This window comes from Xenopus laevis, chromosome 2L (genome assembly GCF_017654675.1).
Source record: "Xenopus laevis strain J_2021 chromosome 2L, Xenopus_laevis_v10.1, whole genome shotgun sequence".
Taxonomy (NCBI): Eukaryota; Metazoa; Chordata; class Amphibia; order Anura; family Pipidae; genus Xenopus; species Xenopus laevis.
Genome location: NC_054373.1, coordinates 104,350,299 through 104,367,646, shown reverse-complemented (window position 1 = coordinate 104,367,646; position 17,348 = coordinate 104,350,299). Strand labels below are relative to the sequence as shown.

Sequence of the window (17,348 nt, the reverse complement as noted above, 5' to 3'; positions counted from 1 at the left end):
GGGTGCTGGAGATCATGTGTAATTGTAATGCTTGACCCCCCGTGATAATTGTAACCTGTTCTATCAGTTGTAGCGTCGTAGTCACATAACATGACAGTATATTTAAACTGTTGGTTTTTCACACAGAGGCATGGAATGCCAAAATTACAGACCTGAAACAAAAAGTCGAAGCTCTATTTGATGAGAAGTGCGGTAAGTGATATAACTATTGTTATCCAGGACCACCCATACTGTAATGCAGGGATCCCCAACCTTTTTCACCCGTGAGCAACACTCAGAATTAAAAAGAGTTGGGGAGCAACACAAGCACGGAAAATGTTCCTGGGTGGTGCCAAATGAGGGTTGTTATTGGCTATTGGTAACCCCTATGTGGACTTGCAGCCTGCAGGAGGGTCTCTTTGGCAGTACAAGCCTCCAAGCCTAAAATTTAAAAATAAGTTCCTGCTATGAGGCCACTGGGAAGCAACATCCAAGGGGTTGGAGAGCAACATGTTGCTCACGAGCTACTGGATAGGGACCACTGCTGTAATGTATCCATGCTCACAAAGAGACATAATTGCTTGTTAATAATATCCTAATGTATCCTGCTTTTGCTATTGTCAATCTAACTGAACATTGTATATTTTTTTCTAGGGGAGGCACTTGGCCTTAATGAGCCTTGTAAGGTTCCATTTGCATTGTTTGAATCATACCCAGAGGATTTCTATGTGGAAGGCCTTCCTGAGGGTGTTCCCTTCCGCCGGCCGTCCACATTTGGTATCCCTAGACTTGAGAAGATTCTCAGAAACAGGGCAAAAATTAAATTTGTTATAAAAAAGTAAGATGTGAAAATTATACTATACTATTATGTGCTCAAGGGCAGTGTGCAAAGTGCTTAATTTCATATTATTTTAACCTTTTCTCTAGTAATTGCTTCTAAAAGCAGTTATCAGGGAAATTAAAAGGAGAAAATAGAAGAGTCAGCTGCTTCACCAGGACCAACTGGATATACCAGTAGCTCAAGGTGGGCATATCATGGTCACCAGATGAGCTGATCTTTCAATGTATGGCCAGCTTCACACTGTCCTAAATCTGAAACACAATGGGCCAATTATCTTGCTGTGTAAAAAGTTGATTGAAGCATTGCCAATGATGTTGTCTAGAGCAACAAATCCGCAATTAGATTTCAACAGTCAAGAAACAAAAGCAAAAATCTGATTGTTTGCTATGAGCAATATCACCGGTAATGTTTCACTCCACTTTACACAGCATGATAAATAGACCCCCTCAGTATACTTTACTGGCGCAGAGCAAAGTAGGCAATGTTTGTTAGAATTACTAGGTACGCAGGCCCCCTCCAAGTCTGAGAGTGGGAGGTTCTAGGTACCTATCCAGCCAGCTGTTCCAGTGTGGTGTTAATTTATTATTTGTCCAGCTGATAACAGCTTCCATGACAATTGCTCCTAAAAGAAGTTAACATACAGACATTTTTGTGCACTTTTAGATGGTGCATTCTTATTTTAGGTGCCAGGCCTAAGCAAAAGGAATTGTTTGGAGGTATGAAAGGAAGTGTGGCTACTTCTTTTATGATGGAGCTTAATGGCAGCTTCCCAAGTGCTTATAGATGCACTGATGTTAAGGCACTAAGACCAACATTGGTCCAACATTTCCTTTTTGTAACTGTACCATTGAGTGCCTGCATTATACTCTGTAACACCAGACAATTGCACTTTGATGTGGAACAGTCTTTTCTTCTGTTTTTCTTTGTTTTTATTCTATATGTACTCTATATTTTGTTTAAAAATGCAAAATAAAAACAATATTGGCAAAACCAACCATTTCATGTGTGCCCATCATACATTTACTTCATTTAAACTCTAAATAACTGTAATCTATTATAGACATGTTTGCAACTGTAACTAAGAAAAATAGGGCACCTAACTCACTTTGTTAGTTTTTATTGTGTTCAGATTTCACCATTAAACATAGGTATCACATTTTGTTTTGTTAGACCTGAAATGATTGAAAATGCTGCCAAAGAACAACCTCCAAATTTTGCACCAAGTAAGTTGTTTGTGGTTTAATAGTGTTTGGAAAGCCTGGTTAGCATGTGAAAATGTACAGTCTACATTTTTCTTTCCTTGCAAATGTTTACTTTGTTTTCTTTATAGGGTAGAACTTTTGATATGAAGCATAACAATGAAGCATAACAAAAGTGGTGTAAAGGTGATAACTTTATTGGCTAACTAAGATAATCACAGCAATCTTTCAGAACATTGCAGTTCCTTCTTCAAAGCTGATCGGTTAACCAATAAAGTTATCTCCTTTACACCGCTTTTGTTATGCTTGTTATCATTCAAAAGTTCTACCCTATAATTTTCTCAAAGGGCTAACCTGGTACAAAAAACGTTACCTTTATTTAAAACATTATCCCAAGTCATTTTCCAGAAAAAAACTTATTAATCTGATGCTACCATACTGCGTTCTGAATTGTATCCATAGCCTGTGACTAAAGTATCATGAAAAGATTGAAGAAGTATTTCTCTGACATTTTGAAGTACGCACAAAGAGCCATGCAAACATAAGTTCAAGAACCTTTACTTGTTCATTCTTCAGTCCCTTTAGCGCATTAACAGGCAGTTATGCTAACCTATGCCTATATGTTTGCAGAACATTGATGGAAAACAAAAGCAATGCTTCATAATCTGTGGAAGATTGTTTGAAGGTTGCTTATGTGCCTGCAGCCTCAAACAAAATGCACTGTTCATCCATATTCCTCAGCCCCTGAAGGAGGATAGTATGCACTACTTTCTTCCATAAATTCTTCTCTTTCTCTGCTGGCAAGGGAAAGAAAATCTGATCGACCAAGTAATATTGCAAACTGGCCAAATATAAGAATAGCAACCATAGCTTGGAATTTGACAATTCCTAGTCAGCTTGAATGGAAGTCTGCATTAATTGTCAGCATTACTGCTGCTTATAGGGGTTGAGGAGGAAGGGTAAAATAACAAACCCTACTTTCTATTTAGGATTAAAACAATCTATTTCATTCAGTTCATCATTTTGTTTCAAAAAACATCTTACTGCATCACTAAGGCAAGTTGTATTAAACACATTGAGTTCACCATTGCTTTCATATTGTTCTTTTCCTCGTAGAAAGGGCAGGAACCCCTAACAATGCATTTACAGCTTCTGGACTTGAAGATCTAAATATAATCCAAGTGACAATTCCAGGTGATATGTAGTTTTTGATTCATAGGATATAGAAGGGATAGAATCACATAATTCAATATTAGATATTATTACTAGCTATTATTAGTCAGTTAAATGTTGGCAATTTATTTAGAACTTAAATAATAATAGGAAATCACAAGTTATATAGTAATTCACCTTATCATGGCAATCAGTTTCCTTTTCTATTGCAGATGCAGACAATGAAAGAACAGTTAAAGTAGACAAAGCCCGACAGCTAAGAGAGCAAGTCAATGAACTGTTCAGTAGAAAGTTCGGTAAGTTGACAGCCATAAAAAAATATACTGTATGACAGTACACCAAATACAGTATGTAGTATGCATAACTCTGTATTCATCTGTATAAAATCATTAATGGTGTAGGTATTATCTTGGGCCTAACTAAACACCTACAAATGTTTTAAGGAAAATTTTTAAGACTTGGTATTCATTTTGTTATAATTTATAGGAGAAGCCATTGGCATGAACTTTCCCGTAAAAGTCCCTTACAGGAAAATTACAACCAACCCAGGATGCGTGATCGTTGATGGAATGCCACCTGGAGTTACATTCAAAGCTCCCAGTTACCTTGAAATGAGTTCTATGCGTAGGATTCTGGATTCAGCTGAAATTATTAAGTTTACAGTGATCAGGTAAGTGTGAATTCATTTGCGTACAATTATAGATTATGGGGGTTATTATCAAAGGTTTGAATGTTAGAGTTTTTTTATGCCTTGAATGAACTTGAATGATTCACAATTCGAATGCTATCTTGTCTAAGAAAAAACTCGAATGGAAAAAACTTGATTTTGCGAGTTCCGAAACCCCAAAACTTGAATTAATCTAGTTTTCGATGGAAAAAAATCAAACCGCTTGAATTATTCGAGTTTTCTGGCAAAACCCTCTGAAAATAACCTTAAACATCATGCAGGCTATTAACATCTTCAAATGGTTCAAGGGACCTCTGCCATTGACTTCTACATGTCCTTGACGGGTTTTACCTGGAGTATTTTTGGATTCAAGCTAAAACCACAAAAAAAATTCAAATTTTTGTGCAAAACACAACTCGAACCTTAATAAATGACCCCCTATATATTGAGTTTAAAATCCATCTAGTAGTTAAGGCCCCTATCATTGCATGTTCTCATAAACGTGATGGCACACTACATTTTGGCACTTACGTCAAATCTCCTCCAGGGTGGTAAGAACACGTCAGAAAAGGGTTGTAGGGGTGTCTAGACATATTTGGGGGTATTGCCAAGGAAAAGTATCAGGAATGCCCGTCAGAGTAACAATATAAATAACACAAAAAGATTATTACTGAGCAATAAATGATTCATTAGCTGTAGGGTATGCACAGTAGTATAGTTACTAAGTCAATTTGCCAATAACATTTTAGCACTTGATCTTCTTTCCTTTTTAACTCTGTTGTATTAAAACAATCTAGTTTAAAAAAGCGCATTCAACTATATTTTGATTCTGCTGTGCATTGCATTATGGGATTTCAGACAATTCAAGCCACCTAATTACAACACCACTTCCACTGTTAAACTAGGTTGTGTAGATCTGTAGTAATAAATCAAATCAACTGGACTTGCTGTGTTTTACTAGTCATCTTAACTGGTTTTCTCAGTTCAGAAATGAGAAAGCCAGTCGGATAACTGGTGAAACGTCTTAGTGCAGTTGATTTGACTTGTTACTACAGATATACCCTGACTTGGATGAATGAGAATATTCACTAACATAGGTTGTGTAGAATCCGGAGAATGTATCCATCTGTGTATTAATTGAAGTTGTTTAAACTAGAGAGCACTATCTCTGCATTTACCCTATATATTTTACATCACTTTTTAGGCTGTACATTTCTTGCTGTCTGAATTTTTTCATTTGACAGTGCTACACCATGTCTAAGGGGGTTTTAAGTAATTACATAAATTACAGTGATTGTGCACCCTAAATGAAATTCAGACCTTTATAAATACCACAGCTAATTATTTTTGATAAATGATTTCAAGAAACTTAATTGATGATGTATAAACACATGAAAGAAATACAGAGCTTTATAAATACACCATATTGCACAACTTTATTATAAGGCCCCTTCAAATAGACCGCAATACATTTTCCTTTTAAGGACCAACTGCACTGACAAACAATTGCATGTTTGCTTCAGAGCCACTACTATAGTTTATATAAATAAGCTGCTGTGTAGTAATGAGTGCAGCCATTCAAGTTACTATGGAAAACAAGCATTCACACAGTAGATAACAGATAAACTCTGTAGAATACAATATTTTTTTTGTTCTTACACAGGAAGATAACCATAGGTCAAATGTTTTTCATGACTCTCTACAGAGCTATCAAATGAAAATCGTTCTCATAGGGTTTTTGTTGCAGGGAATTTTGTAAGTACTGGATCAATGGGTACTGATATTTTACATATAAAACTTTAATACCAATATCATTTTGTTATGAATGTATAGGTTTGTGCAGCACAGCCTATCTTAGTATTGCTTTATAAATGAAATTATACAGGTGTCAAAGCCTGGTTGGAAGGCGCAAGAAGGTATATCAGTATTTTTCATTTCATAGCTACTTAGGAGAGTATCCGGATTTCAGGGTTCTAGCCTTTTTTTGCTAATGCAGAGCTGCAGCTCCAGCCTTCCTCACTAACTAAAGATTTTAAAGGGCAACTTTGTAAGTGTAAAAAACAAAAGTTTCTTTCCATTTCATTGCATTAATAATTTTAATGCTGATTTTTTTTTTGTAATAGGCCTTTTCCAGGGCTGGTACTTAACAACCGTAAGTATTAAGAACATGTAATACATGATTCGTTCAAAGTATTTCAAAGATCTTTCTTTCAAAAATGTCAAGTCTGAAAATGCAGCATAAATTACTACTGCTTAAAGAGGATGCAAAGGCAAAAAAACAAAATCCCATTTTTACTTTCTATAAAAAGAAATCTTTCTCCAATATAATTTAATTAAAAACATGTGTACCGTTTTTATAAGAAACCTGACTCTATGCAGTGCAATTCCCCCTCTGTTTACTTGCTGTGACTGCTGTGGATAGGAGACGGTCCCTAACTGCTCTGTAGGGAAATAATCATACTTTCAAATGGCAGGGGAGCTCCCCCCACCTTACTTTCCAGAACTCTAGCAACTTTGTTTGTTTCCCTGTAGAGCAGTCGGCAACTGTGTGGAGATTTGTATCCACAGGCCCAGTGCAGTCTGTATAGTCTGATTATTAATCAGTCTTGCTGTATCAGCTTCTATGGCAGAAATTATTTGACTTGTGCTGTTTTTATCATGTATGACGATCCCTAAGCAGCAGCCCAGACAACACTGAGCATGTGCAAAGATGTTTAACAATGTTACAATATGGTGATCACCTGTGGCCACTTTGAAAGCAAAAATCGTTTGTTTTATTAGGCTTCTGGTGCAGTAAATTTATGTTTATGTTTAGTATACAAAATATAGCATTTCTAGCATTATTCTATTTTAGACTTTAGTTCCCCTTTAAGCCTTGTTTTTTCTTTTCACTCATGTGCACAGCATAAATCGGATTTGCTACCAGTAATAGGAAATTCTGCGCTGACTGTTCTGACTTTCTTCTACATTAACCTAGTTAATTGCAGCTCTTCCAGATTAATCCAAATACTGTTTTGAGTCAGGAAGAATTTCTCCCAATCTTGACCGAAACTGGAAATGTCTTTAAATGCATTTACCTCTGGGCAATTTAAAAGCTAAAGTAAAGCAGGGTCATATTGTCACAAGATATCCCTGTGAGCTCAGTACCTAGTGGGGTCCAGCCCCTAGGCTTTAACATTTACAATTAAGGCTACTGTCATATGGGAAGTTTGAGTATGGATTGCTTTGTATATAGCTGTTTCTTCATAGAAATTCAGGCAACTTCAGTCTGAATGTTAGAGAACACAAACCCACATAAATATAACTATATACTATTTATCTTTTTATTCCTGTTTTTCATTCCAGAACTTCCAGAAGAAGGTGAATCCGGACAATCAGCAGAAAATGGTAAAATAGTGGTCTTCTGACTTTTTCGCAACTGCTTTGGCTCAAAACCACAAAATACATGTTTTCTGACCAAAATCATCCTGTGACGGCAGTTTCTATTAAAACTAAAGACGATTATCATTTGGGTTTTGTTTCTTTTTCACTGGTTGAAAGCTGCTGGCTGAGAATACATACATAAGATGTGTCATGAGCCTTAGGCTATTGCCACATATGACGGGTTCCTGGACCAAGGATAGGCCAAATGCTTCTAAAAGCTTCTTCATGCACCTACAGCCTGAGCCATTGCAGCGGCCTGGGTGCAGGCACACAAGTTGAATTTGGCATCAAAGTGCATACTCAAGCTTTTCCATGCCGACATCTGCTCCCTGTGCCTGCACCCGTGTCAAGCTTGTAGGGGCAGTTTCTTACCCTGCATTTATCTGCAGGCCAAGACTCCGTAACCTGACAAGCATTCGTAGTTGGAAAACGGTGTGCTTTTTCTTTGCAAATTTTCTTTTATTCATTCTGCATATACAACATTACTTGCATGCATACTGGTTTTGTGCTTAATTGCTTTGATCACCTGAGTAATAAACCTCAATAGAACAGCAACCTGATGGACTATAAAAGAAAGGTGCTGCTCCATGAGTCTCTATGTAGTATGCCACTCTCGGTTACACTAGAAGAGGACTTACACACCCATCATCTATCATTCTTTAATTTTTAAATGTCTGAATGTACTGTATATATGCCTTCTGTTATGCACTGTTAGATTCTGCACATTATCTGTTCATTTAGAAACAGGGTGTAAAGATCTAATTTGGTATACCATTGGAGCTTCCCTTTGACACAAAATGGCTTTGGACAGTTTAGATTGGATTGTTTGTTTATTAATAAGGATTCAATATGCTTTCTGTCTTTACAAAATAGCTGATAGAAGCCAAACTGAGGAATCTGCAGTAGAAGGTAATTTATTTTTGATGTTTACTATTTATATATATATATATTTACCGGTATATAGTATTTTTTAAAGTAAAATTTAATATTTTATTAAAATTTTATATTTATTAAAAGTGTTCAGTAAAAATCAAACAAATGTTATGAAAAGTGTGAAAAGATCCAATTACGGCTGCACCTGTTTCAGGATAAGGTAGCTCAGCTTGAATATTTGAGTGTGATGGGGTCATGGCCCTATTTAGTCTTTATCCATTCACCCCTAATACTTCAAAGTGTTTCCTCTTTTTTTATATTCTCTTAACTGATCTTAAGGCTGCCCACAATGAATGGGTATGGACTTTTCTCAACCTCATGCTTATTTTACCTAACCCTGCTATTTACTCCCCTTTTTATATCAGATAATACTGGTACCTGAGGGTTTTTTTCTTTAGTCTGCCCCTGTTCTTCTCTCCCTTCCCTTTACTTTATTTTGGTAGTCCCTGTTTCTCTTTTTTTCCCCTTGCTTGTGGCTTCCTTGCATTGCTCCCTGTTTATTAAACTATTCATTTTATATAGACCTCTTGTTGCAGTTGTATACCATGTTCACCTTTTCTTACTTAGGAGTTCTTTGGTTAATGTAATTAACAAGTGTTCTATACACTGATAAAACTGCATATTTGGTCTACCTATCTACCCACACACAGTGTAGAAAACTTGTGATAATTATGTTTCTAGGCTCAACAGACACATACAACGTAACTCTTATAAAGCAAGAACCAGATCCTACGTGGTAATCATCAGATTTTTCAGGTAAAGACTTCTATTGGTCAATATTTGCTTGAAATTGGATTAAAGAATAACTAAACCTCTATTTTTCTCTCTTTAAAATTACTGTAGAATAACTTTCCTTTCTCCCTCCATTTAGTTTTATTTCATTTCTCTGATACAGGCAGCTGAACTGCACCTTGTCTAGCATGACGCTCCGCCTCCTGAGTTTTCCTTCTCTCTCTCCAACTATGAAGACCTCAGATACCAACTGCACATGTCTGATTGATTTCCATTGGAGCAGAGGCAACAAGCATGTCCTCTTTGAAGTCTTTGTAGTTGGAGAGAGAAGGAGAACTCGGGGGCATCACCATAGACAAGGAAGTAGATGGACGAGCTGCAGTTCAGTTTCTTGTAACAGATACAAATGAATTAAAACTAAATGGAGGGAGAAAACTGCTTTGGCCTAGGGTTCTTTCTCAGCAAGCACCACAGAGCAATCCTCTGTTTCCGCTTATTCATCCTTCAAAATCCCAGGGCCAACACATGCACAGTAGAGTGAAAAAAGGCAACTTTTTTGTTGTTGTTTTTTTAAAAAGGTGCGGCCTTTCACTTTACTGTGTATGCAGGAAGAAGATCGCTCTTTGGTTGTTGCTGAGAAGTACCCTGGGCTGGTGCAGTTTTCTGCTAACAACAGCACTGGCCTAGGGTATTGTGTAAGTGATTACTATCACTAGGGGTGCCTAATTTTTGCCACCCCTGTGTAATATTTAGTGTATGCTAGCTACAATGTTTTACTTGTCTCTTCATAGCCATATTTCAACTTTATAAATATTGAGGTATGGCAATATGCTGGGCACCCCCAATGAGTCAAATTGCTAACCTTGTGTCCCAGGCTGGCGTGTGCGGCTTCTGTGAAAAAATCACACTAACCGCAGAAAGACTGTTGCTAGCTCTGCCATTATGTTGGATCCAATTGCCCAAGTATACCCTGTGCCCATTAGGAGAAGCATATGCAGTATAGCAAATGTGTCAAAAAGGGAATAATTAGGCTACATACCAGGGCTAGAGGTTAGTTATGTGAATCATTGGTTGTGCTCAGAACATTTTCTTCTCCTTTAATGCTGCTTTTATAAATACACCGTAAGTCTTTTTTTTTTTTTTTTGTCTTGCAGCTAAAGACAAGATTGTGGAGAGGAACCCTTGGAATGTTTAATATAGTTGAAAAAACCAAGCGCAATATGGACCATTTCATCATCTTTTATATTTTTTTTATTTAGACAGAAACGTACATTGTTTTTTCTCTGCAGGTCTTTGAAATGGATAATAAAGGTCTGTGGTGAAATAAAGGGCATCGTTTGGATAGGAAAGTCTCATTTGCTAGCTGAAAATTCATCATGTTTCTCTGTTCTCAATACCTCGATTGTATTTGTTTTAGGTTTTTTTTCTTTGTATGGCTCACAATCAAGAAAAACTTCCCAGGAGGCCTTGATAGTGGAAAACAGACAAGGAAACTGCTGGTGTAGTGCTCACCTGGTTTTCAAATAGACTATTTTTCCTAAGCATTGTTTATAACAGTATTTTTGCCACTTAGGACACTGCATGTGTTAATTATTTTCTCCCATGACTTGCCAATGATCTCAGCAGTTGTGCAGTTTAAGTTTCTGTGCAGAATGAATTGAATGGCTTTTGAGATATAAAATATCAGATCCAGAAACATGAAAGACATTTTGCCTTTATCACTGGAAGTCATTCTCCCTTCTCCTACACTAAACACCAATAAACTGGCTGTTTTGTTTTTTTTAATTGCCATTTGTTCTGTGCTGGATATAACAATACAGGTATGGGACCTATTATCTGGATTGTTTGGAACTACCAGAAAAGTAGTATTTATATCATTTGGATGGCTGTACCTTGATTCTTCTATAATATAATGAATCTGTAATTGTTTTTCCACCAGCAGGGATTTATGCATCTTAGTTTGGATCTAGTAAGAAGATAATCAGACAGTATGACAGGTAACAGAAGAGGTAGCAATTAAGAGAGATAAATTTGCTAATGGGATTTAAAGGAACAGTAACATCAAAAAATGAAGTGATAGAGTCGGCAGCTTATCGGCTGTGTGTGGGGCCTTCCACAGGCTTCCCTGATCGATATCTGGCCGAAATTCGGCCAGATGTCGATCGGGCATGGTTAAAAATCCCGTCGGATTGCGGCCACATATGTTCGTAGATGCGGTCCCGAGATCCGACTACACGTATTGTCCGCATTATGACCCGATTGTTGGGCTCACAATCGGATCAGCCCGATATCGCCCACTTCAATGCGGGCATTTCGGGGAGAGATCTGCTCATCGCAACATCGCCAAACCCGCGGATCTATCCTCGTGTGACCAGATTAACACAAAAAATTAAAGTCTTTTAAAGTAATAAAAATATAATGTACTGTCATGATGCATTGGGTGCACATCACGTGCTTGAATGGTTGCCCCCATGGCTAAACAGCAGCTTGTTTATTTAAACTATAGTAGTCTTTCTGAAGCAAACACACCAGTTTTACCAATGCAGGGCAACAGAACATTATACTGTCATTCCTTTAAAACACGTTTATTTTTTGGTGTTTCTTTAACCTGTGCCATATAGCCTTTTTTTCAATTTCCGCCATTGCTACACTGCAGCTTGTTTATATGAACTATAGTAGTGTCTCTGAAGCAAACACACCAGTTTTACCTATGCAGGGCAACACTACATGATATTTTCATTACTTTAAATCACTAATTTTTTGGTGTTACTGTCCCTTGAACATATAGCACATACTGTATGTGCTGCTGTAAGTGTTTTAGTTTGGGGCTTTTGTAGGTTGCGGTAAATGGTGGCAACGTGTACTTGGGCTTCACCCATTGGTTATTTCCAGAATGAAGGTTGGCTGAGACCCTTTGTTGCACTTAAGCCTTACCCAACTTTTACGTTGTGAGCCATTGAGAGGTGCAAGGTAGTGAGTGGCAGGAGGCTCAGCCTTCATCTGCACCTCCTGACAGTGCTTTCTGCACTTAGCAGCAGATTATTGATCCACCTTTCACAATCCTTCTCTGAACCAACTTGCATGGCAACTCCTTGGGCCTATTTATTAATGTTGGAGGCAAACTTTACAAGTGATGTTGTCTATAGCAACCAGCAGTTAGACTTGGTCACCTACAATTTGGAAAACAAAAGCAAAGCTCTGATTCACTGGCATCGCCAGTGATGTCCATAGGTACAAATCTGCAATGCTAATAAATGTGCCCCTTAGTCTTCCATATGGTGCTGCCAAGATGGGGGTAGATTTATCAGAGTGAAGTTAGAGATCTCTACAGTCTGCAGAGTGAAATACCGCCTCTCTCCACTAATTTATATGGGATTTTTAAAGGCGTATCTATCAAATGGTGAACTTTCCCCCTTTGATAAACAATCCTTTAAAAAGCCTATAGAAATTGGGGGCGGTTTTCACTCTGCAGACTGTGGAGATCTCTAACTTAACTCTTTGATAAATCTACCCCATGGAGTCTTTGGTCACTAGTGCTTCTCTATTCTCTTAGCAATTCTTTGCTGCAGTTGTCCAACAGGGCTATTGATCCCAGTAGTGATGTGTGGATTGACAAAAAGTTGACCTGCGCCTAACCCACCACTTCACCACCCACATCTGACCCAAACCCGGCATGCCTCCGTATTTTAGGCCCAGCCTGCTCAGAGGTCACAGAATGGACGGGGGATGCAGACATGTCTATAAAAAGTGCCAACTGGAGGCGGAAGCCGTCACAATAAGGTCACGGGCAGGGAGAGTGGAAGGAAGAGCTCAATCCGAACCTCGCATGACCCAGTAGGTTATGGGCCAGCCGGCGCATTACTATTTCCCAGCATACCCTGCGTGTAACTGTCACAAGCCTCCTGCTGGTACTAGGCTTACACATATATATATATACTGATTATGTTACTAAACCTCATACTACAATATACTAAGCATGAGACATCCATTTTGACACGTGAATAACGTGTCAATAAATTGTCTAGTATTTGGCAATACCTTAAAACTATATATGTGCATACCAACTCATTGTATTTTGTTGTTTACAGCTAAGACAAAACGGAAGATCTCTGTATGACAATTACTGCCCAGCAAATCTCATAGCAACAGATATTTTGTGTATCCTGAACAGCTGCATGTGAAGTCATTTAAGGAGTCATGCTGATAATCACTGGGAGGATGGGAGATTTTTATATAAAAACAGTGCACATAGTTGACACTCACAAAAAGGAAGGCAGGATGTATATTTTTCAACTTTTAGCATACCTCCCAAATGTCCCGTTTTTCGCAGAACATTCCCGATTTTGACAGCAGTCTCGGATTGTTACTGAAATGTCCTGACTTTCTCTTTGATCTCCTGCACTGAAAAGCCAGTAAAATGTACAACGTTTCTATAACTTGATTAAATGAGGCTTTTGGCAGAGAGCCTAGAATACGTGGCAGCTGCACTTAGATACATTTGTAACTATTTAAGATAAGCAATGGTACCATTGTAACTATTTAAGATAAGCAGTTCTCTTGGGACAAATGAGATGTGCAGCTTAAAGGGCAATTCGCCTTCATTAGCAAAACTGTAATAATAAATAAAACCTGATCCTAAAACCCTAGAAATGTGTTCAAACAAAATTTGTAAGAATGGATGTGGTACTTAGGGGGTGTGGCCAAAAAATGAGCATGGTCAAAAAATGGCCACGCTACACAAGGCAAATCTTTTTGACCCTCTTTCTATTTTCCAAATGTTGGGAGGTATGTTTTGGCATAGATTAAATCATAAACATGTGGCGGATCAAAGTTGCACTAGTGTTAACTCCAAGTTCTTTCCAATTCTTGATAAAAACGAATTAGATGACATTTTGTTCAAGACAGTGGTCTTCTTTATTTTGATTTTGCTGCTGTTTTTTCCATTTTGGTGGGGCCATGCAGACTGTGACATATTAACGTTTTAATACATCTAATAACATACATCTGTTATCTAATTTAATTTACTTTTCCTTAAAAAAAATATGTGTAAATGTGAAGACTGAATGGATCCCCTCAGTGCAAGAAGGTAAGGCAGTATTCAGAGACAGCTGAGACATAAACATTTGCTATTTCTTTTTAAGCTCCTCAGTCACTCCATTCTGAGAGTCCATCAAGCAAACTAAATCTGGGGAAGTTTTCCCTTTATTGAAGATTAATGTGCAGATTGCTCTCAACTCAACTGGTACAGGGAACAAGGCCTTGTATTTTTAGTAATGGACACCTACATTTTAACATGCTAGCAAAGCTGGTATTCCAAAATGTCAATCGATTCTAGGGTGTGCAGCTCACCAGTTGAACAAAGCTATTTTCCATTCCCCAGATCCCAACATTTCACATGCTTTTCCCCATATATTGAACCTTTCTCTCTTTCTTCTACCAGTGAGCATTTTCTTCTCACCTATATTTGTTTATGCTTGTCACTCATTTTCTTGTTTTTTCTACTTTGCCTTCGGTGTGGTATGATATTTAATTGTATTTATCATTTAATACGAATTTATCAGTGGAATGTATGTGCTAATAAGCAGAGCTTACGGTGATATGGAGAGGGAGCACTTGATTAGAATAATGTAAGGCCTATCTGGGTCAAACCCTTCGATCCTTTTGATCATATAAGAAGTGTATATGGTTCACAGTCCCTGTTTGTAGCCTTGGAACAAATATGCCCTAGTGATAGGTCAATAGCACAAAATAGAAGACTAAGGAATGCAATGCATGGTTATAAAGAGCTGATTTCTCTAGACAAACCAGTGGCAGATTTTTTTGTTTATTTATTTATTTTGCTGGACACCATTTCTTCTTTATGAAATGCAAGTATGTTTCATATAAACGAATACAGACCAAATAATGAAGAAACACCCATGGGACAAAGTGAACGTGTTTAAAAACATGTTCAGTATTCACTTCCCCTTTCAGACAAACAAAAGCTTGTAAGAGGAAATATTACTTCATTTGCTCCATACATTGCTCAGACACAGTGACATGGAGTTCACTTGCACCATTTACAAACTTCCAATCATTTATTATCCTCACATTTATTTTGTAAATAAAAACAAACCCAAGTGGCACAACAATACAAAAAGTTGATTGACCAATGTAAAACTGACAGGCTAACAACACAGATGAAGAACACAACCCTTAAAAAATACAAAGATTTGTATAGAAATGGACAATGTTGAAAAACAGTATTTAGATAAAGTAAGGCTTCATATATGATTGCAAGCCACAGCCCTAGGCACAAAAATGGTGACAGAATTGGTCTCTTTATACCAGCATTTAGTATGTGCTCCTCTATACTTAAAGGGATTATGTCATGATTTTTATGGTTTACTTTTTATTTCTAAATTACACTGTTTACATTGCAAATAATTCACCCATTTAAAATGTTATTCTTGAACCAACACATTTTTTTAGCTGTAATATTGGCGTGGAAGCATCACTTATTCGTGCCTGATCATAAACTTTGAAAAGGAGGCAGCACTTCAGGATGGAATTGCTTCGAGACAACTATTGTTTCTCCCCTTCTCATTGTACTTCAGTGCGACCCAAGTCTTCCCTCCCTAGTGGTGGACATGAGAATAGCAACGAAGCAGAAAAAAAGCAGGGTTCAGGGAGCACTTTCAGCAATGAAAATGAATCCTTCAGCAGAGGTGTCCAGTAACTGCTGTCTAGTTAGCTGCCCATTGTTCTGTTGATAGACTGCTGAGGAGGGTGATATCACTCCAACTTGCAGTAAAGAGTGACTGAAGTTTGTCAGAGCACAAGTCACATCGTTGGGGGACACCTGGGAAATTGACAATATGTCTAGCCCCGTGCCAAATTTCAAAACTAAATGTAAAAAAAATCAGTTTGCTCTTTTAAAAAACAGATTTCAGTGCATAATTCTGCTGTAGCAACACTATAAACTGAAAGTCTCCCTTTAAGCAGGTACAGGTCTTTCTGCCTGTTGCCCCTAAAAGTAACTTTACCTGAATACCATGTGGAACAGACCAGCTAGCATAGCAAGCTAACTCAGATTGCTGCATTCATTGTTCTACTTGCAGCTGGCTTTAAAAAGCTAATCACTGATTGGTTGCTATATGTGACTGCCAATGGGCAAATTTGCCCAGAGTTGATAAATGAGCCCCAGTATGTTTTAAAATGTTATCAGGCAGGGGTTAAATAGATTTTTAGGGTATCTTTTTTGACTAAAGGTGAATGTTCATCATAATTTCTCAAAAATTCACCATAACTCTCTCTCTCTCTCTCTCTCTCTCTCTCCATCTCTCTCTATATATATATATCTGTGTCTCTATAATCGTTTTTTAAATATATTTTTTAGTTCATTAACCAATAAAACCATGCTGTTAGCATATAGCAGGTGAAATAGAAAATCCCTAGAAGTAAAAGCGAATTGAAGTGATCTTGGAAACAGGGAAATTCCCAGCTAAAAATATAAAGCTGTCTAACTTCTCCATTTTAATGTCTGGCAAACAATGGCAATCAGAAAGAAGAAGAAATATATATTTGAAAATTTCAGACAGTAGCAGAACAGACAGAACCTCTGCTACTCTAAATTGTATTGGGGAATTCAGATTAGAATTTATATTTAGAATTTATAAGATATTAATATGTATTTATAAAGTGTTAACATATTCTGCACCTTATATTTTATAAAATGGTGTACATTATTATAATACACAAGTTTGTGAGTTGTGACAGAAACTGCGTCATTAAGCTTCGATGACATCACTAAGCACTGTGTATAAGGATATAATTTAGAAGAGGATATTCATGCCTCTTGTGTATCATATACAAATGCAGACTGATACAGGTTGTAAGGAGAACACACCATACATTAAAGCATGTGATGATACATGTGAGCAACATGGATAATTTAAATGTAGCTAATAGCGCATGCATAGTTAATTATTGAGGTCGCAAAAAGATGTACATCAAGTTCAACTTCACCAACATGGTAACAGGGGAGGCAGGAGCATTAGGGTGTCACTGTACTGCCTTGGGCTTTGGGAAAATAACTTGAGAAAGGGAATGTAATGACACGAAACATGTTGTGTAGTAGCCCTAAATAAACACAACCACAGCGTTTTTTGCTATTGAGAAGTGCTCTCCTCATTCGTTAATTCATTACCAGATATTGTGATAGCGGTATACCCAAGAGAGGATTTGATGCATTTTTGACAAACTAAAAAGGCAGTGCGGAGAACGTCTTTTGCTTATTTACAGTGAATTCAAACATAATCCTTGTGATGGTGACATGCTTCTGTGCGAAACCTTCTAATGAGCAGGGCCCTCTTTACCTTCTAAATTGGTTAATATATAGTGAATAAATTACCCCTATTGT

General features: G+C 37.4%; 1 protein-coding gene across 8 annotated transcripts in view; it reads left to right on the top strand.

Annotated features, from left to right (window-relative positions):
* Window positions 1–10,732, top strand: part of LOC108708350 (general transcription factor II-I) — a 66,064-nt gene extending 55,332 nt beyond the window's left edge. For 6 of the 8 annotated variants that reach the window (XM_018246954.2, XM_018246951.2, XM_018246956.2 and 3 more), the window contains 11 exons: window positions 127–192; window positions 634–817; window positions 1,991–2,043; window positions 3,136–3,213; window positions 3,387–3,488; window positions 3,679–3,862; window positions 5,983–6,011; window positions 7,205–7,246; window positions 8,156–8,191; window positions 8,897–8,971; window positions 10,102–10,732. In XM_018246954.2, the coding sequence (XP_018102443.1) occupies window positions 127–192; window positions 634–817; window positions 1,991–2,043; window positions 3,136–3,213; window positions 3,387–3,488; window positions 3,679–3,862; window positions 5,983–6,011; window positions 7,205–7,246; window positions 8,156–8,191; window positions 8,897–8,955 (833 nt within the window). In that variant the 3' untranslated portion in view covers window positions 8,956–8,971; window positions 10,102–10,732. The remainder of the gene's footprint in view (window positions 1–126; window positions 193–633; window positions 818–1,990; window positions 2,044–3,135; window positions 3,214–3,386; window positions 3,489–3,678; window positions 3,863–5,982; window positions 6,012–7,204; window positions 7,247–8,155; window positions 8,192–8,896; window positions 8,972–10,101) is intronic. The other 2 variants (XM_018246957.2, XM_018246955.2) reach the window with 1 other exon arrangement.
* The last annotated feature ends 6,616 nt before the right edge of the window (window positions 10,733–17,348 follow it).